At 37.1% G+C, this 25,272-nt stretch overlaps 2 protein-coding genes and 2 non-coding genes across 15 annotated transcripts in view; 3 read left to right on the top strand and 1 right to left on the bottom strand.

Moving 5' to 3' along the window:
- PBRM1 (polybromo 1) overlaps positions 1-9,141 on the bottom strand; it is a 57,291-nt gene extending 48,150 nt beyond the window's left edge. For 6 of the 12 annotated variants that reach the window (XM_087709168.1, XM_087709170.1, XM_087709171.1 and 3 more), the window contains exons 1-2: positions 8,998-9,128; positions 2,775-2,896 (exon numbers count right to left, since the gene is read on the bottom strand). In XM_087709168.1, coding sequence (XP_087565294.1) covers positions 2,775-2,813 — 39 coding nt within the window. In that variant the 5' untranslated portion in view covers positions 2,814-2,896; positions 8,998-9,128. Of the gene's footprint in view, positions 1-2,774; positions 2,897-8,997 lie in introns of all 12 variants that reach the window. The other 6 variants (XM_087709176.1, XM_087709177.1, XM_087709178.1 and 3 more) reach the window with 2 other exon arrangements.
- Positions 9,142-9,167: 26 nt separating this feature from the next.
- GNL3 (G protein nucleolar 3) lies at positions 9,168-25,258 on the top strand. Its single transcript, XM_014069088.2, has 15 exons — positions 9,168-9,313; positions 10,915-10,973; positions 11,890-12,027; positions 12,385-12,480; positions 13,687-13,770; positions 14,808-14,943; positions 16,821-16,924; positions 17,852-17,993; positions 18,582-18,669; positions 19,868-20,036; positions 20,539-20,681; positions 22,400-22,536; positions 23,880-24,064; positions 24,436-24,517; positions 24,605-25,258. The coding sequence occupies exons 1-15, from the start codon at positions 9,301-9,303 to the stop codon at positions 24,667-24,669; spliced, it is 1,641 nt and encodes a 546-aa protein (XP_013924563.2). The 5' UTR covers positions 9,168-9,300; the 3' UTR covers positions 24,670-25,258.
- Positions 15,161-15,236, top strand: LOC148048008 (small nucleolar RNA SNORD19). The gene has a single exon (XR_015696188.1). It is a non-coding gene; the product is annotated as a small nucleolar RNA SNORD19 (small nucleolar RNA).
- LOC148048007 (small nucleolar RNA SNORD19) lies at positions 20,297-20,371 on the top strand. Its single transcript, XR_015696189.1, has one exon. It is a non-coding gene; the product is annotated as a small nucleolar RNA SNORD19 (small nucleolar RNA).
- Positions 25,259-25,272: the final 14 nt, after the last annotated feature.

The following is a 25,272-nucleotide window of genomic DNA, read 5'->3' as shown; positions in this document are numbered from 1 at the left end:
AGACTAGTTTGAGAAAGGCTGATATAACCTATATTAGGATTTTAATGGTTTTACTGTGAAGCAATCGTTGTATTAGCCAAGCCCCTTGATGATAAAATTATAACAAAGTAAATGGTTTTCTGAAGGGACTAGAACATTTCTTAAAGAAACATTACCATAACTATTTGGCTGATATGTAGCAAGCATAAACAATTGCAATTTATTTTAGAGTGTGTGTGTGTGTGTGTGTTTTTAAAAAAGCTAGACATCAATACACACACACACACACACACACACACACACACAATCTCCTTTTGCCACCTGGCAGCTTTCAAGGCAATGTACAACATTAAGCAAAAATCAATTACAACCAAAATCTGTTTTGTGCCAACACCAAAGACCGAAAGTATTAGCTCCAATTGTAATTGAGAAATGAACGTTCAGTTACAAGTGAATCATGTATTAGTTGCTAAATTTAAATGTACAATAATTACAGAGACTATGTAATTACTATGATCATATTTCTCATGGACTATATTCAATGTAAGAGCAACTTGTGTGCCAAAGTACTTTCATTTGTTACATTTTTAAAAAGTATATAGTTATGCTAAGCATGGTTTTGAAGTAGGCATGCAAATTTTATGACATAAAAGCTACTGTGATTTGTGCAATAGTGACATGAAGTGTCCTAAGAGAAAAAGTGAAAGAATCTAAATTATTATTGCAAAACAATTTGTTTGCTAAGCTAGAAGTAAATGAGAGAAAGAGAGAGAAATACAGTATATAGGAAGAGAGAGAGAATGGGTAAGCAGGTAGATAGAGGGATATATATAGAGAAATACAGTAGGTAGGTAGGGAGAGAGAGAGTGTGTGTAGGTAGGGGGATAGAGAGAGAGAAATAAAAAAGAGAAAGAGAAATACAGTAGACAGGTAGGGAGAGAGAGAGAGTAGGTAGCTGGAGAGAGAGAGAGAGAGAGAGAGAGAGAGAGAGAGAGAGAGAGAGAGAGAGAGAGAGAAGATAGGTAGGGAGAGAGAAAATAGGTAGGTAGGTAGGTAGATGTTTCCAGGTGTATTTATCCATGTGCTGGAGAAGGAAATCACTGACAATCTGCAGCACCTTAAGACTTTGTTTCTGCTGGCACAGCATTTGTTCAATGTAATTCTCATCAATCAGTTAAAGAGCTTTCCAAAAGGAAAAAAAAACTTTTTGCACTCTGCAAACCTCCCAAAAACGGCCCATTTTTCGCAAAAATGGGCACAGTATTTTTATTTAAAAAGGCATGAATAGCCTTGGGGGGCGGGCTTGCAGAATGCTCCTGGGGGCATGGGAGGCCAGAAATGAGCAAAAAACAGCCCATTTATCGTGGAAACGGGCCCGTTTTTGTCAAAAAATTGCATGCATAGCATTATGGAGGCTTATAGAGTGCTGCTGGGGGGGGGGAGCCCGTGTTTTGCTCATTTCTGCCTTCCCCAGCTCTCTGAAAGCCTCCATAAGGGTATGCACGACCATTTTGGTGAAGGGGCGGGGTTTTGGAGGCAAAAAATTGCTGTATTCGATGTATAAGACGCACCCAGATTTTCAGCCTCTTTTTTGAGGAAAAAGGGTGCGTCTTATACTCCGAAAAATACGGTAGTTGATCTAAGCTGAAAAAGCTGAATCTTAAACCGGAAATTCACAGTACAAATTTAGACTAAGAAATTATCATGATGTGAACTGATAACTTGTTCGCAATTTTGGTGTGAAGTGATTCATAAACCTTCTAAAATTTCCTACTCTTTTAAAAGCAGAAAAATAACATAAAAAACCTCTTATTATCCCAGTCAACTTCTTTTAACAAATTTAAGAATGTAAGATTACTATAGTCAAAAACAAATAGGAAACCATGTTTTCCAATTACTTTATTTACAGAAATATATTTTTAGAATATATATTTAAGGTAAAGGTTCCCCTCACACATATGTGCTAGTCGTTTCTGACTCTAGGGGGCAGTGCTCATCTCCAGCACTGTCTGAAGATCTCTCCATGATGATGTGGCCGGCATGACTAAATGCCAAAGGTGCATGGAACGCTGATACCTTCCCACCAAAGGTGGTTCCTATTTTTCTACTTGCATTTTTACATGCTTTTGAATTGCTAATGGGAGCTCACTCTGTTACGCAGCGCTAGGGATCGGAACCGCCGCACTGCTAATCTTTCTGAATGAATGTATGTTTAGTCTAATGTGTTTAGACTAAACATATTGTGTTAATACATTTGCAGCTCATATCTGATAACCAAATTAATGCACAAATTCATGAGATACATGAAAAACATGACATTTACAAATCAAATACAGGTAATCCTCCACTTACAACAATTTGTTTAGTGACCATTCAAAGTTACAATGGGCACTGAAAAAAGTGATTTATGACTGTTTTTCGCAGTTATAACCTTTCCAGCATCCCCATAGTCAGGTGATCAAAATTTAGATCCTTGGCAACTGGTTCATATTTCTGAATGTTGTTGTGTCATGTGATCACTTTTTGCGACCTGACAAGCAAAATGAATGGGGAAACCAGATTTACTTAACAACCGGGTTACTAATTTACCAACTGCAGTGATTCACTTAACAACTGAGGCAAGAAAGGTCATAAAATGGGGGAAAATTCACTTAACAAATATCTCACTTAACAACAGAAAATTTGGACTCAATCATGGTCGTAAGTCGAGGACTGCCTATATAAAACAAAAATGGCTGAGATGTATGGAAGAGAGACAAACAGCACACACATTACCAGCAAATTACCAGATTTACCAGAGTACAACCAGCACCACGAAAAGCCAATCTCCTCATAATGTCTGATAGGCAAGTAAGCAAACTGAGAAAAGGGAAATCTTTAAAGCACCAAGTCAGCCACAGTATTAGTACAGCCAAAACTGAAAGAGATAACAAAAGGAAAGGAAAACAGAGAAGAAACAAAGGAAGAATAGGTAAATAAAGGAATTGAAGAAAGAATAAGGAAAACTATAGAAAACAGCACAAAATAGGATTATAATAACTGGCTTGTTTGCAAATTTGAAATGATATTTATTTACAATTCAGAACAAAATTAGCAATCTTAGAATAAGTGAATAAAGTTTGTAGTTTCATACTTATCAGTTACAAAACTCTTCTATTTGATATGGTAGAACTATAGTCTTAATGGTCATATTATTCCAGAAGAACTATACTAACACAAAAGATTGTTCATTATATATAAATCACCATAGTGCATCTATTGTTGTTCCAATTAAATAATATATTAACCAACATTTTAAAAAAATAATTCAGAAATTGCAACGGCCAATGTACATCGTATAACAAAGTCATTAAGATTTAATTATAAGTTATAAATCATTATAAAAACTTCAAATTAATAATGCAGACACAGATCTAATACTTTTAAATACAGTTGCTGAAGCACTTCAAACTAAACAATAGCTTAGAGATTGATTATGAATAATTGAAGGCAACAAAATTATAGTTCATGTATACATAGAAGTAAACCATATTTTGGTAACAACTTTTTCACATTTTACTCCAAGTCAAGGAGCAGCTGTAATTTTGTCTGATAAATGATAAATTGAAAGCAAACTCAAACAAAGCAGAGGTATTTAAAGCTAAAGTTAAATGATGGATTTGTACTTCATGTTGTTGTTGTTGTTAGTTGCGATGTTCTGTCCGACCCATCGTGACCTCATGGACAACGTTCCCCCAGGCCTTCCTGTCCTCTACCATCCTCTGGAGTCCATTTAAGCTCACACCTACTGCTTCAGTGACTTCATCCTGAGCCAAGGTGGCGCAGTGGTTAAAAGCAGCACTGCAGGCTACTGCTAGATCAGCAGTTCAGCGGTTCAAATCTCACCGGCTCAGGGTTGACTCAGCCTTCCATCCTTCCGAGGTGGGTAAAATGAGGACCCAGATTGTTGGGGGCAATATGCCGACTCTCTGTAAACCGCTTAGAGAGGCCTGAAAGGCCTATGAAGCGGTATATAAGTCTACTGCTATTGCTATTGCTATTGCTATCATCCAGCCACCTCATTCTCTGTCGTCCCTTTCTTCTTTTGCCCTCAATCTTTCTCAGCACCAGGCTCTTCTCCAGTGAGACTAGATTGTCCATGGGGTCGCGATGGGTCGGACATGACTTCACAACTAACAACAAAAACAATGTGAAGTACAAATCTATCATTTGACTCATTAATACTAACTCATTAGTATTTAAGCTTTAAATAATTCTGCTGTGTTTGAGTTTGCTTGTACTTCATACAGTGGTTGAAATGATGGTAGGTAATGAAGTTTATAATGTCTTTGAGGATGAAAAATATTGTACATGTAGAAAATAATGTAATCTAAGATAGCTAAAACCTTTTGATTAAAAGAGGAAGAAAAGAAGCAAAAGAGATTTTGAAATGAAATAAAACATTGTTTGGGAACTGGATAATATTTACAATATTATTGTTGTTTCCACAAGGAGCTTTCAGTAGAATTAAGTAAATAATATGGCATGAAACTGAAATGAGAGAATGCTGGAAGATTTGCTTGGGTATGAAAATGAAGACTGAAATTCAAATGAATCCTATAACTAATTTTTAAAAACTGATAAAAAAGAAGTAATATATGTTATGTCAGTGATGGCGAACCTGTGGCACGCTGCCCTGTCAGCTGGCCAGCGCGCATAGGTGCGCTGGCCAGCTGAGTTCACCCTTTTTCACCCTCCCCAGGCTCCAGAGGCTTTATAGGAGCCTGGGGAGGGCAAAAAGAGCCCCCCCCCCGCCTCCCCCACAGCCCTCCAGAGGCTTCATGAGCTTCCATAAAGCCTCCAGAATACAAAAAAAATGACCCTACAGGAAAACCAGAAGTTTGGGAACTGACTCCCGGTTTGCTCGGAGGGTCGTTTTGACTGCTTTTTGACTGAAGGTTCCTAAAGCTTCTGTAGGGTGTCCGGGGGAGGTTGTTTTCACCCTCCCCAGGCTCCTATAAAACCTCTGGAGCCTGGGGAGGGTGAAAAAAGCATGCAAAAAATGGGGGGAGCGTCTGTAGTGCGCCCATGCGCACTGGGGGTCATGCATTGCATTATGGGTGCGGCACGCCCGCACACGACCCCCCTGCACTCCCCCACTTATGGCACGTGAGCAAAAAAAGGTTCGTCATCGCTGTGTTATGTGAATACTAAAGAAGAGAAATGCGTAGATGGTGTCGAATAGATGGTAAAAGCAGACAGATATTAGAACATTGACTTGGCTTGCTTATGGACTGCCTATTTGATTTGTGTAATGTGTGTGTGACAGCTGCTTCAGTACCTGATAATAAAAGAATGCTGTTATTGTTAGCCAAACAAAAGAAAAGGTGGCAAGAATGAATGCAGGGGGATTAATCTGTTAAGTATGCTTGGCAAGGTGCTTGGCAAGGTTCTGAGCAATTCTGACAGAAAAAGTGTGAGAAAACATTAGCAAAATTTAAGAAAGCTGTATGATTTTTTTGTATAGATATATGTTTTTTGCTTTGCTGTATGATCTACTGCATATTTCTTGATTCAAAGAGAGTGTGGAATAAAGAGAATTAAACTTGAAGAATGGAAAGTTTAATGCAAGTATGGTGTGAAAGTGTGGTTGCTAAATATAGTAAAGATGATCTAATAGAGATATAATATACATAAGTTATTGAATGATTATCAAATGGTTCAACAATAGGCAGGAAGTAAGATATCTAATGTCTGCTTGATTTTTAAAAATGTATTTATGAATAAATATATTAGGAAGTGTGTGCTGTTAATTGTGATGATTGGAGACATTAAAGTACTTATACTTTTGTATGCAGATAATGTCACGTTATGGGAGAGAACCAAAATGGTTCATGTAAATGTTAGATTCAGACACTGTGTCTGCATATATATCAACATTAATATATTAAACACCAAAGTACAGGTAGTCCTCGACTTACGACTATAATTGACCCAAACATTTCTATTGCTAAGTGAAATATTTGTTAAGTGAATTTTTCCCCATTTTACAACTTTCTTGCCACAGTTGTTAAATGAATTATTGCAGTTGTTAAGTTAGTAACAGGGAAGGTAAGTGAATCTGGCTTCCCCATTGATTTTGCTTGTCAGAAGGTGACAAAAGGTGATCACATGACTCTAGGACATTGCAATTGTGGTAAATATATCAGTTAAGTGTCCAAACTTTGATCACATGACCATGGGAATGCTGCAACGGTTGTAAATGTGGAAAAACGGTCATAAATCTCTTTGTTTAGTGCTGTTGTAACTTTGGTCACTAAATAAATTATTGTAAGTTGAGGACTACTTGTAATTTCCTTTTACTAGAAAAAGTAAATAAAAAAATTGCAAGTTTCTGTAAATAGCAAAACATGAAGATTTATTTATGTATCTTGAATTTTTCTTAAACTGGGTGGAGAAATTATAACGTGCAAATTTTGGAAGAAAAGATTTGACATCAACATGATGGAATATATGCTCTATTGTGAAGCAACAATGCTTGTTGGGGAAAAAGTGGCAATGTAAAAGTTTTCTGCCCACTTTATTATACAGAAGTTAGTGATTGGTATGCCAAAAGATATTTATGTCAAATGTACATAATAAAGGAAGAAGAAACATTATTAGAAATCAATGAGTGTTAAATGAACATAAAGCAACAGGGACTAACCAGTTCAAAAGAAATTCACTGAGGTGATCTGGTGACAATGAAAGAGGATCAAACTGGAAATAAAACATTGTGAAATAAAAATGAATGGTCTGGGAAGGGAAATCATGAAAGCAGTGATTGGATAGATTTGATGAGATCCTCAAAAAAGAAAAGATAAAAGGTTAAAAAATAAAACAATGCATGAAATAGTGTATGGACAGAGTGGAAATAAGCATATTTTGCAAGGATGATTATGAGTAATGTTGACATAAAATATTTTTAGTTATATTTCTTCTTTGTATTTCCTACCTTTATTTTTTTTTAGCTACTCCCTTTCTATTGTTTGCATTTTGCATGCCCTAAAAGACAATATTGTCATGAGTATCTTTTATATATAGAAAACCCTTTGACCAGTCTCTCAGGTAGGAAAGAGAGGACACAGAATAGCGCATTTAAAAATAATACTCAGTCAGCCTACTATCTAAAAGGACATTGTGTAGTCTGCCATTTATTCTAATTCCTTATATCAAATTATTTTCTGAACATTTAATAAATAAAGCAACCAATACTCTTGTTATAAAAATAATATTTTGTTGCTACAGGTCCATTAACTGAACTGTCCTTCTTCTATTAGTTAAATAGTTCTGCTGATATTTCTTGAACAGTACTATAATAGTTTACCTGACTTTAGATAATTAATATGCTTTCAGTTATTTTAAATAAACTGTCAATATAGTTACAATTATAACAACATAACAAGTATATCAGCTCAACCAATGAATTGCTAAGGTTCATATCAAGACAAAACAAAACATTATTTTTCATATATAAAGCATGCGTTTTTAAGTTAGAATTTCTGGGTAGAATGAAATGAAAACTGTCTCTTTGGATAATATGCTAAAAAAGAAAATAAAACCTATAGAATTCTCTTCTGACAATGCCTTAGTTTTTTTTAAAAAAAATTAATAGGTAGTCAATTAAGACAGTGAGGGGTTCTTGGTTGCCTCTGAGCTTTACCTGGTTCTCACTGATGTTACCTAGTTTTGGTAATGAAAAGTCTCAGAAAGCACCAAGGAGCCCTTATTTCAACCCTGAGCTAGAAATATCCTCCTTTATTAATTAAGACAGTCTCAACAGAATGGCATATTTTCATTGGCTATGTAAAATGAGAAATATATAACTCCTTAAATGTAGAAATAAATGAATTTTGAACGTTTCAAAATATTGGTTATTAGATGAATAACTAAACTATAAATTCCAGTTAAGCTTTTCAACATCTTTAAATAAAGGAAATATTAAATATTAAAGGACAGCTAAATTTTCACTTGATGGTACACATCATTCTTTTTAGCTGTTATAATTTTCAGAATCCCTGTCCCTTTGTGCAGTAACTGTGGCTGGATTCATACAATACGCTAAATTCAAATTAACACCTGTTGTGGCCACATAACAAGCAAAGCCCTATATGTATATTATGTGTGTGTGGCCACAACAGGTGTTAATTTATATATAAACCCTATTATAGTTTACCATGTTAAATCAACAGATTACCATATCCCCAGCAAACTGCATGAATCCAGCTTTGGAAACAGTACCTGTATTTCATATTGTTTTTATTACAAAAACCTAAAGCCATGCTTTTAAAGAAACTATAATTTGTATTTTAGAAGAAAGTTTTTATCGTGGAAACAAATAGGCAACACGATTGTTTATGCCTCCATGGGGAGAAGCGGATGGGAGGGAGGATTCATTCAAAGAAGTGATTACTTTTGACAAGTGCAGCGGGGCTCTGCTCTGGACTAGGGCGAAAACTTCCCATCATTTTCTCCAGGCGAGGCTTTAGGATTTACTACCTCTCGTTAACTGCTTTTGAAATGTTTGGGGTGCCTGTTTTTTTGTTTCCCCTAACGAGCTGACGAAGAGGAAAAAAGAAAACCCGGAAAACAGATAAAACCACCCACAAATTCATGGGAAGAACCCACCACATCCACCCGAAACAGGGGGAAAGGCTCGCAGGGGGGACGGGTGGGAACTCAGAGAAAAGAGGGTTAGTAGGTCAGAGGCAGCCCAGGGGCTGGTGGGGAGGGCCGGTCTCTTTCCCCTCGGGAAGAGACGGGAAGGCCGGTGAGAAGCGGGCGGCAGAGCCAAAGAGGAACCAGAAGGGAGGCAGGCGAACAGCCCCGAGTCCTAGGCAGGAGAGCCGCAGAGACCGGGGGCTTCGGCCAAAAGAATCTCGCCCAGCAGCTCCGGAGCCACACAAAGGGGACGCGCCGCGGCCTCCAGCCTTCCTTTCCCGCGAGCGCCGCTTGTTTTTCCGGAGCCTAGCCAAGCCCGGCCCCTCACCCTGAACTTACCCAGCCAGCCCCGCTGCTGCTGCTGCTGATCCTCCGCCTCCTGCAGCCGCGGCCGCGCTCAGTCCCCGTCGCCGCCACTGCCCCCCGCGCCGTCGGCGTTGCCGCCACTGTTGCCGCTCACTTCGCTCGCTCGCTCGCTCCCAAGCGATCCCGCCGCTGTCGCAAAAGCTGAGCTTCTCGGCCGCCGAGCGAGGCCGACGGAGCGACAGCCAGGCCGCGGCGCTTTACGGCAGCCTTTCGGCGAGGTTCTTCTTTCTTCCACGTGGATCGGCCAGAAGGAGAGGAGAGTCGCCTCCGGCCGCCATGAAGCGACCGAGTGAGTAGCGCAGCGGCTATTGGGGGCACAAACAGGGGTGGGCCGGTAACAGAAGTAGGCCGATCGGTTAATAATTCGCGACTGAGGGAAGGAGCTCCGTCTCTCCTGGGCCTTTGCTTCGCGAGCCGTTCCGGCCAAAATCGATCCGGATCGGGAGGGCCGCTTGCCCTCCACAAGTCATGAAGTGTAAAGTCGTCTTCTGGAGAGGCTCCTGCGATCTAAGGCCCACCTGATCCAACCTGATGTTCTCCTCCGTACGTGTTGGATGGCTCTTCCGTAGCCAGCGGAGCACACGAGGGAGGGAGATTGGAGGAGAGTCTGTGGGTAACATCGAGGTTTTCACTCATCCAGCTCATGGTTGTCCCAAAGGTGTTGTTGTTCAAAAGGCAACTGGACTTTCTTGGGGGGGGGGTTCCTCCCCCTTGAAAATGTTTTGCTTCTTCCAAGTTTCAGAATTGGATGAGAAGCGAAATGTTTTCAAGGAAACGGGGGGAACCCCAAGAAAGTCCAGTTGCCTTTTGAACAGCAGCACCCTTGGGACAAATAAATAAAATTTATAATATAACCTTTATATTATTTATATATTAATTATAGTATAACCTTTGGGACAAATAAATAAAATAAAATTGGGGCATGCATAAGTGCACCAGCATGCCTACCGTCCCTGTCCTACTGTCTCCATTTATTAGTACCCTTTTACTGTGTTCATATTTATACTTATACCTGTTATCTTTTACATGTTTGACAAATTAATTAATTAATTAAATTTAAAAAACAAAACAAAACAAACCATGAGCTTGGATGTGTGAAAACCTCCGTAGACAGCAAGCCATGTTACCAACATTCTTCTCCCATCTCCAGCCCTCATGGGAAGAAACTTCTTCAGCTTCAGAATTGGATGAGAAAAGTTTTCAAGGGGGAAAAAAAGTCCAGTTGCCTTTTGAATAGGACCTTTGAAGTAACATGACTTGCCGGCACACACACACACACACACACACACACAAAGCTGATGCAAAATTAAGTAGCAAGAAGTAAATGAAAATTCTAAGCAGTCTAGAAGTGGGGCCCTAATTGTACTTCTTATTTTGATTTTTTAAGGATTTTGTTGTTCTGTATGGCTTTTAATATAACCAGAGATGAGTTAATTAAATTTCTACTTGTACTAGTGAATTCTGGTTGTTGTTTTTTTTAAAGTTCAATAAATGGGAAAGCTTTCAATCTTAAAATCTATATAATGAAGGAGGGAAATCATTGGGAAAAGCCAAGGATATTATATACTATGTCAGCTAACTATTTGTCTGTTTTACTTTAATGACCACAGACAATAAGCAATTGGGACTAATCCAAAATACTCAATGAGACTTAAATTTTAAGTACTATGGAGCAAGAAAAGATTACATTCCTAATGATATTGTGTGTTCCTGTAAAGGCAGGATAAAATTGTAATATTACCTAAGTAATCTTGGTCTGTTCAGACATTTTATTTCCTAATTATTAAATTATGTTTCTAGATTCATAGCTGTGGAAAAGTAGTGTGGCACACATTTCATTTGTCCAATATATGGTGATAGAATTTAACTTTTTGCATTTTTGCCTTTCAGAGTTAAAGAAAGCTAGTAAGCGCATGACCTGCCACAAACGGTATAAAATACAGAAAAAGGTAAATATGTATTTTGAATTAATTCCTATTTAAAACAAGTATGGATTTTGCTGTTCCCATTGTGTATCCCAGTTGTCTGTCCTTGTTTACGGTTGTTCGCTACAAAGAAGAAAGGTTATTTGAATGCTTTTATGAGAAGTATGGAAAGAACATAAAGTTCATGTTATAATTAATTATTCAGTGGTATAGTTCTTGCTTCAGAAATGTTTCGTTCAACATTTCATTTCCATTCTTCTTGAATTCTTCCTGTCTTCAGTTTAATGACTCTTTGTCATAATCAGTATCAGTTACCTTCACAAAGTAGTAGAAAAGTGCCATGCTTTCTTTACAGCCTATTTTTGTTATAAAGTTAAATAACATTGCAGAATTTTATTTTAAAAAGAAGTTCCGTTATTTTTTGTTCATAACCTCCACAGTAGTCAACAAATGTTGAGTATATCTCTGTTTCTCTCAAAAATTTAAAATATCCTGCAATGCTCCTGTGAATTTGCTGGGATACCTTGGTGCGCGGTTTAGAATGTACAGTTATAAACTAAAGTTTTTAGAATTCATGATTAGGAATAAGCTATTATAGTGTGTGTCATACTTTTGATAAAGAATAGAAAGAAGGACTGTACAAGTAAAAAGGTTTCAAAGCTCTAGAAATCAGAATAAAAATTAGTATTTTGTTTAGCATCCATAGCTGACTAAAATAGCAAAGATAAGATATACTGCGATCCAAATTTGTGTGCCTTTCTTCTATTTTCTTTGAAAGATGTGCTGCCTCATTTGTGTTCCGATAATTAATTGCCTACCATGTTTATTAAAATATGTCCCTTACAAGCTAAGAATATGTAGTGTGTTAAAGTCTCTGTATGAAAAGGAAAGCGAGATAAAAAAAATCCATAGTAGTAAAGTTGGCCACTGTTTTTTATAGGTACGAGAACACAATAAAAAACTTCGAAAGGAAGGCAAGAAACATAAACACAAGAAGCCAAAGAAAGATCCTGGCGTTCCCAATGCTGCCCCATTTAAAGAAGAGATTCTTCGGGAAGCTGAACATAGGAAGCAACAGGTAAAATGATTTAAACTTTGGTGTGTAGCCATATAAAATTGGAAATCAACTATTTTTTTATTAAAAGCAGAAGTGATACTTTGCGTATCACTTCAGGAGTTTTAAAACCATTATTCCGGGTTTTCTGGGATTACAGAAAAAAGTAATATGCAGTTTTGTATATCCATCTATATCTGCTAAAATTATTAAAATATTTTATGCCACATGTCATGCAGTGCATAATTATGCAGTTCTGTACAGTGAAATTCTGTAACCAGATAAACATTAGAAGAATGGTCATAATTAGTTTTAAAGCAAGGTCAAGAGGGTTCTAATTGTCATAGTGTATAAGAACATATTTATATTTTGTGCTAATAGCGTGAAGAATTGAAACAGAAGCAAAAACTTGCTCGTCAGAAGGAACTAGCAAAGAAACGCAAACAACAAGCAAGTACCAAGAATGCCGGTGATGAGGTATGAATTTTTAGAAAAGCACTACATTCAGATTGTGCTGGTCAGTGGAAGGAATATTTCATTAACTTGAAAAAATCACATTTATTCCTTTCAGAATAATTGTCCCCTGAGCCTCTGTATCTGTACCTATATCTAGTCATGGGGTGGGCGATCCAGCCTATGGCTGCTCTTGAATGAAGTACACAACCAAGACCCACCCTTCTTTCCTATGTTGTTTAGCATCTATTTGAAAATGCTATGGGAGATCATTATTCAGTTTGGAATATGGTATTATGAGTGAACTGATTCTATTCAAGTCTTGAACCAGTATCTGCAGGCTATAGGGATAGGGTGAGGAAAACCAAGCTCAGATTAAATCTACCTGGTTGTGTAAGCATCTTGACTGTTTGGGAATATTGTGTCCCATGGTTGTTCTAGTTAGGTGCTATTCCACCTGAAGGAGCACATCTGACATTTGAGAATTCCCTTGATTTTTGGTCAGGGGCTTTTGTTCAGCTTCAGATGATGTACAGATTACCACTTCTTCTGGACCAGAAATCCTTAGTGACGCTAACTCATGCCTTGATCACCACATTATAGGATTCTTATGTAGTGCTGCCTTTATAGACAATGTGCTATAACTAGTGCAGAATATAGTAACTAGACAGCTTATACTGAAGACCCATAATTGCAAAGTGGCCTCTCTTCTGCACTTGCTGCTCTGATCGCCAATGCATTTTGGAACCTAATGCAGAACACTGATTATTGCAAATAAAACTAGTCAATGTTTATTGCGTTATATCGGATTTGCTTACTGTGATGTTCTTTGAATATCTAGGTGGGATCTACTTAAGGTTCTACTCCTATGGAAAGTAACGGGGAAAGGAATAGGCCAAAAGGCAGGTCAACTCTAATTGCCTCCTATGTAGTCAAACACACTGCTATTTCAGAAAACCATTCTATTTCAGCAGACTTTTGGCCCCTAATGAGGAATTGTGGGCAACCACTTAGTTTTACATTTTAGGCTGTTTCTTCAATGAACTTAAAAGTATTTTAGTTGGACTGGTTATATATTCTGTTTAGCACACTGCCAAATGTCTGGATTAGGAGGCTATATAAATGCTGTAAATTAAAGAACAAACTTTTATCATTGCTCCCTGCTATTATAAGTGATAATTGGTTTCCTAATTTCTAAATTTTCTTCTGATTTTTTTCATTTATTTATAGAAATCAACTACAAAGCAAAAAACGCAATCTAACCACCAGGTCCAAAAAAATTCAAAGAAATCATTTTGTGAGGAGTTTAAAAAGGTGAGAAAATTTTTCAGATAAAAGAAATGCTATATTTATTTATTTTTTAAGAGAGCTATTCGTTTGACAACTCACGGTAATTTTAAGAATTGCTTTGTTCTTCACATAAGTCAGTTCTGCTCTTTGAGAAAAGGCATTAATGAAGATCTTCAGTATCCTAAGTCTTAACTTTAGGTCTATGGAAATGATTCTTTTCTTATAATAACTAGAAGTTTTAGTTGCTTTATAAATTTGTGAAATCATAAATTATATTTCTTCCCTGACAATAGTAATTTGAAATAGCAATAGGACTTAGACTTATATACCGCTTCACAGTGTTTTACCCTCTAAGCGGTTTACAGAGCCAGCATATTACCCCCAACAATCTGGGTCCTCGTTTTACCCACCTCATAAGGATGGAAGGTCTGGTGAGATTCGAACTGCCAAATTGCAGTCATTTTTGGATACTGGATGCAATAACTATAGTATGATCTCTTGCCGGTGATTGGCAAAATATCGTCCTCTCTGCTTCATTTTTGTATCTTTCCTCCTATCCTAGAGCAGGTGGAAGGTTCAGGGAAGGAGAGCACAAGGGGAATTCCCCAACCTGAGCAGAATACCATTTTTTCCCCTAACATACTGCTTTTCAGTATATTCAAAGACAAAAGAATTACAATGATAAAAGTATTCTAGATATATTCCAAGCTATTATCTTTCTGTTTTATTAAGTTTTGAGCATGTACATATTTTATTTTTATTTATATCCTACTTTTTTAATAAAGCTATTTGCAATTACCTTTGGCTGTATATTTAATGTTCCCAATCATTTTTTTACCATGGTTTCTACTAAGAACACTGTGAGTTTGATATGGTTCTGAAAACTAAATCCTCAGAGAATGTTATATTACATTTTTTGGAGAAGCCTTTTTTAAGTCCATTTGAATAACTTAAATTAGCTTGATACCAAAATAGTACTGGGAATGTCATGACTCAGAAGCTTTCAAATCCAAATTAGTCTTAGGGTCTCAAATGCCATATTGTTCTTTATTACTCTTTAGGTTATTGAGGCTTCAGATGTCATACTTGAAATCTTGGATGCTAGAGATCCTTTAGGCTGCAGATGTCCACAGGTTGAACAACTTATTGCTCAGTCTGAGGGAAGAAAAAAAATACTTTTGGTTTTAAATAAAATTGGTAAGTAAAATGAGTGATTTTTTTTACATACACTTTTCAGCTCTAATCATAAGCCAGTTAAGTCCAATGATTTGAAGATTGTGAAATTTAGAAATGGAGATTAGGAGACTTGCCCATTTTTCTAAAATGCTAATAGAGGCTGGCTTGTATTTAAGGTTTAGAGTTTGATTATGCTGTTGATTATATTATCCTTTAAAACAATCCTTGAGTAGGACGTGAGCTATGAGGAGATTATGAAAAATGCTGACTTGCATCTGGAGACTGTCAGATCCAACTCTGAGCTCACTCTTCCTGCTAAGGAGGCATAACCGATTCTAGTCATTCTCATCCCATATGTTTGGAAACACCAGTGGTGGGTTACGACTGGTATGCCCCGGTACGGGTGTACTGGTGCCTGCCAGGAGCATCAGGTACTGCTTTGGTATGGTGCTCCGGAGGGCCCGCCCACACTCCTTACAGGTATTTGAAATTTTGGGGGTTTCCGCGCACAGAGCGTACGGCGCTTGCGCAACACTCCGCCAAGCAGTTGGGGCATCATGGGCGGTATGTACGCATGCACGTGCGCTGCGTGCATTCATGTAGGTGCCCGGCCCCGTTGCACCGTACCGGTTGCAGCAGGATCCAGAACCCTCCACTGAGAAACACCTAGGTTGAAGACATGCAATGTTTAGATCTTGTGAAAATCTTCACAAGCATTTTGCCTTCTAAGCTGCTGGCGGGCACACAGGGCATTACTCCCATTTAATGTGGCCGTGTGTTGAAAGAAACTGAAATAAAGCTGACTATGGAAAGGCTTTTATTGAAGTATTGATTAAACTATGCTTCATTCTGTTCTGAATTTAAACCTCAAAATTGTATTGATCTGCCTGGATGTATATCTCAAGCTCAGAATACATGTGGTTCACTGAAGAGTTTAGAATTGCCTCTGGAATTACCTATATATAGCTGTGAATATCCTCTGGAGCATTGTACCTTTTCTTAACTACTAAATTTGCAATGTTGCGCATAACAAAGAATATTTTCTATGTTAATCAAGCAGTCATGTGAAATAGCAACTATTTTGGCTGCTGGGTGTTATTTTTGTCTATTTTCATATCTTTCATATTTATTGATTGTCCAATAAATTTAATTATTTAATAGCCTTTACTGGTTTCTGTACTTTTCAAGATCTATGGCTATAGTTAACCATTTTAATAGGTTCATGCTGGCAGCTTCATGAAGTAAATAATGTGTCTCGTAATACTTTTGAGAAACATGGCTAAATTTGAATCCAATGAAATAGAATCTTATCATTGCACCAGCCACAGTAGGGATTATGGGTAATGGCACTTTCAATGTGAAAGCAACAGAAATAATGGGATCCACAACTCTTAGACATTCATTTCTATTTTAAAATTGCATCAGAATAGGACATGGAATATTTACTGCAATTAATTAATTACTTGCAGTAATAATTTCTTACTGCAAGTAGGCAAAAGTGTTCTTTATATAATATACATCTAATAATCCTCCAAGACTTTAGAGAAATAAAGTCACTTCAAATAGTTTTGAGTATTTAGTGAGTAGCTCACAAATGTTGATGCCATAACAATCATAACACACTGGCTTTCTAGATGTAAACCTGAAAGTGCATGAGGAGTTTGGTAGTATCTTTTCTGCCTAACATATTTTATTAAAAAGTAAGGGGTTTTGTGAGCTGCAACTTACTTTATCCGACACCTTAATAATATTTGTTTGTTGGGAAATGGTCTGCCAAGTTCCTTCTGATTTTTTTTCTCCATACACTAACACAGTTCTCTTACTCAAAGTTTGAAAAGCATGGATTGTCACCCAAAAGCATATTTTTACAGCAAGCTTCTGCATGTTTTTTCTCCTAGATCTGATACCAAAAGAAAACTTAGAGAATTGGTTAAATTATTTAAATAAAGATCTTCCAACTATTGCTTTTAAATCTGCAATGCAGATAAAAGACAGAACTGTGGTAAGACATATTTTCCTGTCTTCTGTAATACCAGCCAATCTGTTTTTTTAATATTATATACAAACTATTAATAAGACCAAAGATAATACTAAATCTTTTCCTCCTGTTTAATAAATGATTAAATTAGTATTCCTGAAGATACAGTGATCATACATTCTGTAGAGGTAAGTGTGCATAGATTGTATTGCCAATATCATATATTAAACAAGCCATTTAAACTACTGAATCCAACCCACTTTTCATACAGGAAACTAAATCAAAGTATTTCCATGCAAAAGAGTGGAAATTGATTATACTACTGTATGATACTACCATTATTGTTAGATAGAAAAAAGTCTCTTCATTTGAAATAAGTAAGGGCTAATACTACCAGGCAGAAGATAATAGTTGTACTTGCTTCCTCAATTGTGTTGTTTCTTTATTAATAACTAAAATTCTTTTGACTAGAAAACTTGGGGAAAAATAAACATAGATGCTTAAACAAAGTTACGGACAAGAGAGATTGGGTATCATATAAAATAGTTCTGGGGTCTTTATGACTGTACTTATTTTAAAATTAATTATCTGGGGTTTTGTGCCTTTCCATTTTATATATGATAACTGAATAAAGTTAATGTCCAAAATTTCAGCAATATTATATAAAGATTCCTAACTTTTGCTATTTTCTACAATTGAAGGAATTGTGCCAAGTAGTACTACAGATGGAATGTTCTGCTTTTTGTTTAGATAAAAATCCATAAATTAATTTCTCTTTTTTATAGATTTCATGGATTTATTATAATTGATTCTTTGGCTTATATTCTTTTAGTAAAATGCTGCTTTTAACTTATCAGGCTCTGCCATATGGCTGTATCTTGTAGTCTATTCTGGTAGAAATATATTTCTCTGTGAAATAGATATTCTGCTGATCTTATTTTAAATTTACAGCAAGAAAAAAGAAAAACAAAGAAGAATGCTGCATACCTAGAATTATCAAGAGCAAACAAATGCTTTGGAAGTCAATGTCTCCTGAAACTTCTTCAAGAATATTGTATAACTAAAGATGAAGTTATACAGGTTGGGGTAGTAGGTAAGTTTGCCTTGCCCTTATGGAGTTCTGTGAATTATGTATAGTACACACTTGTATATAGTAAGGACTACTATGGAGATTCATACTTGAAAACATACATAAAATATTGTAATTGGTCACATTATACATTTTTATGATGAGGATGCCTGCTTATTTATAATACTGGAGTGAGAAATGAGGATATATGTTTTTATCTTAGTCTCATGGTGAAGACTTCAGATCCAACTCTGATCTTGCTCTATAGGCACTTTAAAAAGTGAAAACCCAATTGGCCGAAGTTAGTCTAACCAATATTTTCAAAGAATGTAACATTGTCCAAAATCAGAAGACAGAAAATGTACTTGCATTTTATTCTCCCACTCAGACCCTGTTATATTTCAAGCCTAAATGTAATAGCCAAATGAGAAGAAGAGGAAGTTGAAATAGGAACCCAACCTTTTCTGAATAAATATTTGTAATTTGAAGATGCTCTATTTACGTTCCTAGGTAGTGTGGGACTAAAAATTGAATCTTACTCTGATCTTCAAACTAATTCATGTTATGTCTTACAAAGGTTTTTGTTTTGTTTTGTTTTATGATGGGCTTTAGGTTTTCCAAACGTGGGGAAAAGCAGCATAATCAATAGTCTGAAAGAAATACGCACTTGCAACGTGGGACCAGAGAGAGGCCTAACAAAGTTAGTTTGCTTTAATAAAGCAGTGTTAGAACAGCACACGCATAGCTATGCATGGGTTGGTCTTTTGGGGTGCCTCAAGCAATCGTCCCTCAGTCCTTCTCCCACAATCTTTCCTATAATCGTTGGGAGTGTACCCAATGTCTGCCACCACCCACTTTTTACAGAGAAAATTTCTTTCTGCATCTTTGTTAGGAGGAAAAGTGTGGGGAAAATTTGTTTTTCTTAACTTATCTGTAACTTATAGAGAATATGCAGCAGTTATACATTGAATTACTTAGATCAATTCATGATAATTCATGTCAGCTGTGACCAGGGGGGCCTTTGCCCAGGTTCGCCTGGTGCACCAATTGCGGCCCTATTTGGACCGGGAGGCACTTCAGACAGTCACTCATGCCCTCGTCATCTCAAGACTGGATTACTGTAATGCACTCTACTTGGGGCTGCCCCTGAAAAGTGTTCGGAGACTGCAATTAGTCCAGAATGCAGCCGCGCGAGCGATTCTGGGTGTTCCAAGGTACACCCTTATCACACCTATCCTCCGCGAGCTGCACTGGCTGCCCATTGGTCTCCGAGCACGATTCAAGGTGCTGGTCGTCACCTTTAAAGTCCTACATGGCCTAGGACCCGTGGATCTGCGAGACCGTCTTCTGCCACATACCTCCCTCAGACCAATAAGATCGCATAGGATGGGCCTTCGCCGGGTGCCGTCAGCGGCCCTGTGGAATGAGCTGCCCCCTGAGATCCGGGCCCTACCCACTCTCATGGCTTTTCGCAAAGCCATTAAAACCTGGCTTTTCCGGCAGACTTGGGGCTGTTGACTCTTTGAATGAGGTCCAGCCCACTCCTGATCGGGTGTTTGTTGTGTTTCCCTTTTTAACCTGGTTGTGTCCAATTGTTTTTAATAATTCTTTTTAATCTTTTTTCATTTCTGTAAGCCGCCCGGAGTCCTCCGGGATTGGGCGTGATAGAAATTTAATAAATGAAATTAAATAAGAAAAAGTTTCATTTTAAAAAAATCCTGATTTAAAGTTAGCCTAGATAGCTATTTCCTTCAGTAGCTTCTTTCAAAGTTTTTCTCCAATCCTCCTGTGGATGGAGGATTGTGACTACATTCCATTATTCTGCCATCTGTTTCCTCATAATTCTGGTTTTGGGTGTTCCTGATTCATCCCAATCATTATGTCTCTGTTCTGTTAAGGTCCGTACAAGCAGTACACATTGACAAACGTATCAAGATGTTGGATAGTCCGTGTATACTTGCAGCACCTTCATGCTCTGCTCTAGCTCTAGCACTGAGAAGCATCACATATGCTGAAAACCTAGTTGATTCAGTAGATGCTGTTCTGAAGCACTGTAGGAAACAGCAGGTAAAAATACTGTACAGTTTCACCATTTGATTGCAGCTGTTTTACAAACTTTTGATTAAACCTTATTTTCTATAATTTAGAGCAGCATAGCTAGATGACACTATTCATTAATTTGGCATTATCAGTGAAATGAAATTTTACTGCTGAAAATACTATTTTGTTATTGTGTTGATTATATCTACAATAGAAGGGGATACTTATATTCTATTTATACAACAGAGAATATAATTGTGCTCAGTGTGCCATCATTTAAGGCAAGTGAGAAATGAGGATACTTGCTATGTCATACTGTTAACGGTGATGACATCAGATCCAACTCTGATCTTGCTGCACCCTTAAATGGTGCTTTTTCCCCACTTTAGAAAAATAGTGACTTATATAAATGAATTGGAGGAGAAGAAGGCAACTGGCTGTGGCCGGTTGGAAATCATGTAGGAATTTCTTCATACAAGAAAAAAATTCTGAGAATATAATATTTTGTGGGGGTTTTCTTTTATTATAGATCATGTTACACTATAATATCCCAGACTACAGGAATTCTCTGGAATTTTTAACTTTGCTCGCTCAAAAGAGAGGAATGTTGAAAAAAGGTGGTTTTCCTGATACAGAAGGTGCTGCTAAATTACTGCTCTGTGACTGGACAGGGTAAATATGGGGTCATTTAATTTACAATAAGACAAGCTTTTTGCTATAGTACTGAGATTTTTTTAAATTTATATAAGACCTGTGCTTGGAAGACCAAACAGTAAATTTATCATGCATCTGTTTGAATTGTAAGATTGTTGTTCCTTCTACTACCATACAGCTTGTTATAAGTGTAAAATTTCAGAGGTAGGGAAGAAGAATATTTACTAGGGATTGAGTCGGGGATTTTCCCATGCAAAATGTATATTATTGAATCTTAAATGAACAAGACTATTTACAGTTTTAAGTACGTTTTCCATGCTATGACATAAAAATAGTATTGCATGGTGAATATCAAAGAATGAGAACGTTAAGGAAGACACCAAGATAGTAATAAAACTTGAAGAGAACTTTATTAGAAAATTGTTCCTGAATGTACAGCATCAGGAGGGTACTACCCCAAACATCAGGTGAACCCAAATGGTAGGATTCCAGAACTCTACTCATGAGTAAGTTGGTTAAAAGAGCACATCTTAAAGCATTTTTCCCCACTCTTCTGCCCTTTGGAATGTTTATCTCTGTGTTGAAATAATTAAGCAAAAGGAAATTAATATGCTATATTTTTGGGAGTATAGGACACACTCCCCCCCCCCTTAAAAGAGGGTAAATATTTGGCTGTGTCTTATTACACCGAATGTAGCCCTGCCGGCCATCACACTGGCCTCTGCCTCCCAGCAATGTGCCTCCTTGCAGCAAACAGCCTGTTTGTTTCAGCTTCAGCACAGCCTGATTAACACAAGCAGCTGATTATCGGTTGCATCGGCCTCCTGACCATCAGCTGTTTCAGGCTGCAGGGATTGCTGTTGCCGCGTCCGCGCACCCCATTTTCAGCCTCTGCATCCCATTTTTGGCCTCTGCGTGCCAAAAAGACAACCGGAGCGTCAAAAAGACAATTGACTGCTTGTACTAATCAGGCTGTGCTGAAACTGAAACGGGCTGTTTGCTGCAAGGAGGCAAATTGCTGGGAGGCAGAGGCAGATTTTTTTTTCTTGTTTTCCTCCCCAAAAGCTAGGTGTGTCTTATACTTTGGAGCGTCTTATACTCCGAAAAATATGGTATGTATTTACATTCATTGGAGCGCATTGGATTTATAAAAAAGTAAAATAAAAGTAAAAAAAAATTATAAAAAAGTAAAATACACACAGTGGAAGTAGATATGGAAAGCCATGCCTACTGCAGCTCAGTGGAAATACACATGGAAAGAAATACTAGTGCAGCTCAGGGTGGCAAAAAAAAGTTTTTGTTGTGAAATTGATTAGGATTTTGTCAATATCAGTCAGCAACTCCAGCAGAGGATTCAAATCAGCTAATTAAGGTCATTTGTTAACTTCCAGCTAGCACTCTTTAGGAAAGTGCTGTGCTGCAGGAAAAAAATCAACTGAGGAAAAGCTTGTTTAGTCAACCTCTTTGCCCTGCACCTGACAAGATGAAGTCCTAATGGCTATATTGCTGAACCATATGGCTGTAATGGTCACAAGTACATATGTTGGTCGCTTAGTTAGTGTTTCATCACTGTCATAATTGCAAAGGGTCATTGTGAGTCAGTTGGTAAACAAGGATTACCTTATATGTATGTATATGCAGAAAGAAATTTAAGAGTTTGTTCAGCTATTTCATCTAAGGGATTTCTATATTTCTGTTCAAGGGTGAAAATCTCTCCTAAATGTCCTTTTTTTCAGTGCCAAAGTTAGTTACTATTCCCGCCCTCCTGAACCATGGGTTCTGTCCCCACATCTTTCCAAGGAAGGATTAGCAACAATACAGGAGGATTTTAATTTTGAGGAACTGGAAGAAGAGAACAAAAATACTGTAAACGGTGAGATTAGTCTAACCTAACCCTCTCATTTTATATACATATAAGAGCAAAATCCATAATGACCTAGTATAAATTACTGAATGGTTTACATATTACAGAACAGCCTTTTCCCAGAGGCTATGTTTGACTTCCATGAAAAAAATATTAGTTATGTTGGATATGTTTCACATTTCAGGAAAAACAAAGTTTAATCCCTACAAAGATACCAGCATATCCCGCAACTTAATCCCCAAATTACAATTAGTTTATATAGGAATGTTAACTCTTTTCTCCATCTACTGCTTTCTCCTACATAAAATTATATATGCTAGAAATAATTAAACTTATTTAAGTTTAATTCAGTGCTCTTTTGCTTGAAATAGCTTATCCCAGGGGTCAGCAAACTTAAACACTCAGAGTCATTTGGACCCGTTTCCCACAGAAAACACCAGGAGTCACAAAGGTCCTAAACGGAAGCCCCCTGTTCAATTCTGGAGCTGACCAAAGTGCAGTTCCCCCACCATAGCCTCCTAGAGCGGTGTACTTTTTTGTCTACCTATCATAACCGAAAGCCCTATCAATTGTGGAGATAACTGGAAAACCCTCCCCTTGCCATAGTCTTCTCCTGGCGCACTGTGCTTCTCTCAAAATTGTGGCGCCGACCGGTGACGGAGCCACGGCAAAGGGAGGAAAAAGCCACATGCGGCTCCAGAGCCGCAGTTTGCTGGCCCCTGGCTTATCCTGACTAGTTGAGCTTTATTTAAAAATGCAAATTTATAGAGCTAATTGTCTTATGAACATTACAGTTCATCGGGAGTTATAAGTATTTTTTATTTGTGGTACTTGGAGGGGGGGGAAAGTATAACTTTTCCTTGTGGAAGGGTGTTTCTAATTGTCTTTTCTGGTTTCTCTTCATATTAACTATTCGTCTAGAAGTACATACTTGGCTTTATGTTTGATTTAAGGTCTGTTTATAATATTACTACAATTAAAATCTGACATTTTAAGAAATTCCGGAATTTTAATGGAGTTGGGTGGCTTTAGAGATGTGATAAATAAATATTAGGAGTATTCACAGCAAGAAAAACATAGTCATAAGTAGCTTTGGGGAAGTTTATAACTTTGAAAAGTTGCTAAGCGATAGGCCATAAACCAATGATTACATGCTAATGTTCCTCCATTTATTTATTTTCCCCATTAGTTAAAAAAATAGCAAATAGTCTTGCTAATTAGCAGTCTTGCTAACAAACTCATAATCTTAAAAGTGTTCCAACAGAATTCATTTCTATGGCAGTTTATCTTTTGGCAAAATGCCCTAGAAAGTTCTGCTTGTTCAGTCTCTTAAGGGAGTATTTCTTTTTTAGCTAACAAGTACCCTAACCAGGCAAGCACCATTGTCTTCCAATCTCCTGGCTTCACGGATGGCATCATGGAAGATAATGAACAGCCAGAGGAAGCCCTGGAATCAGAGAATGCAGAAGAAAATGATGAAGAATTAACTGAAGAAGAAATGGAAGAAGATGAAAGTGATCTTGATGATGTGGAAGAGGTAACTTGAATTTTAAGATGTTTAAGGATGCTCTCCAGTGAGATCTTTCATTGGACGAATTGTTTCTCCTGTGAATGAACCAGGAGGAATACATTTTGTACTGTGTGCAAGGAGAAAAGAAGGCATGCTACACAGTATGGGACTTCATTTGTACTATTAAGCAATTTCAAAATACAGTTTGTGAATACATCCCTCAGATTTTGAAGGATGGAGGTTTAGGTATTTGAAACCCTGTTAATACAGAATATATTTTAATTCCTATCTTTAAAATTGAGAACTACTAACCTAGAGTATATAAGGAAGGTATAAGCACTGCATTTGGTTTTCCTATATCAGTAATGTTGATATAGCAATTATTAATCTTGTTTTAGGAAAGTGACCAATTAAAGAGTAGTCAAACGCCCTCTGAAGAATTGAAAGCAAAGAATGAAAATTTGGATATGTTACCTACAGGTATTTATTAAACCTACAAATTTCACAGGAGTAAATATTTAAATAGAAACCCTCTCAAAATATTCTGAACTTTTTTTCCCCCTTTAGATGAAAAACAACTCAAAACCAGTGACCTGGATGATGCCTATGACTTCAATACAGATTACATGTGAAGAAAATATTACAAAATTTAAAGTATTTTTCACATTTTGGAATGCATTCTTAATCTGTTTTTGTAGTTACTGAACGCCAGACTCTTGTAAATATTTTGAAAATAGCTGATAAGGAAAGATACTTTTTGATGTAGTAAATTTTGTTCTGAAAATGCTTTGATCACATGAACTACAAGCAGAAGTAAAACCAATGTTTTACAAAAGCAGAATGAAGCAACAATTCAGACTACAAGCTGTGTAGGGACGTGTGATGATTAAGTAACGATAACAAAGGACTTTCTACTTTCCAAACTGGAAAAAATTGAACTGAATTGCAGAAAATACTATGGTGGAATGGAAATTATTTTTCTTGGGATTTTTTTTCCCTTCTCCCTATAGTAGTAAACTTAGCACTAAGATGAAAGTTGCAGCCTATAAAAAGTAAAGAAACAGGTAAACATTGCTTCTTTCCTGAATTATGCATTTTTCATAATTCTGTAGCCTCAGTTCCATCTTAATAAGGCATAATTATGTTGTATACAGGAATGCATAATGCAGGTTCCTGAGGAACATATATGTGTAAATAAAAAATATATCCAAAAAATGTAAATATATTTTGATGTC

Source organism: Thamnophis sirtalis, unplaced genomic scaffold, assembly GCF_051295495.1.
Source record: "Thamnophis sirtalis isolate CommonGarterSnake01/CBP01778 unplaced genomic scaffold, rThaSir2_p1.2 scaffold_3, whole genome shotgun sequence".
In the NCBI taxonomy this organism is placed as follows: Eukaryota; Metazoa; Chordata; class Lepidosauria; order Squamata; family Natricidae; genus Thamnophis; species Thamnophis sirtalis.
Note: the sequence above shows the minus strand (reverse complement) of the source record. Positions and strands in the feature narration are given on the sequence as shown.

Excerpts from the sequence above, each read along its gene's own strand:
- GNL3 (XM_014069088.2), top strand. Across the intron at positions 18,670-19,867 it reads CCAGAGAGAGGCCTAACAAA|GTCCGTACAAGCAGTACACA; the intron begins GTTAGTTTGCTT and ends TGTTCTGTTAAG. Across the intron at positions 20,037-20,538 it reads AGCACTGTAGGAAACAGCAG|ATCATGTTACACTATAATAT; the intron begins GTAAAAATACTG and ends CTTTTATTATAG.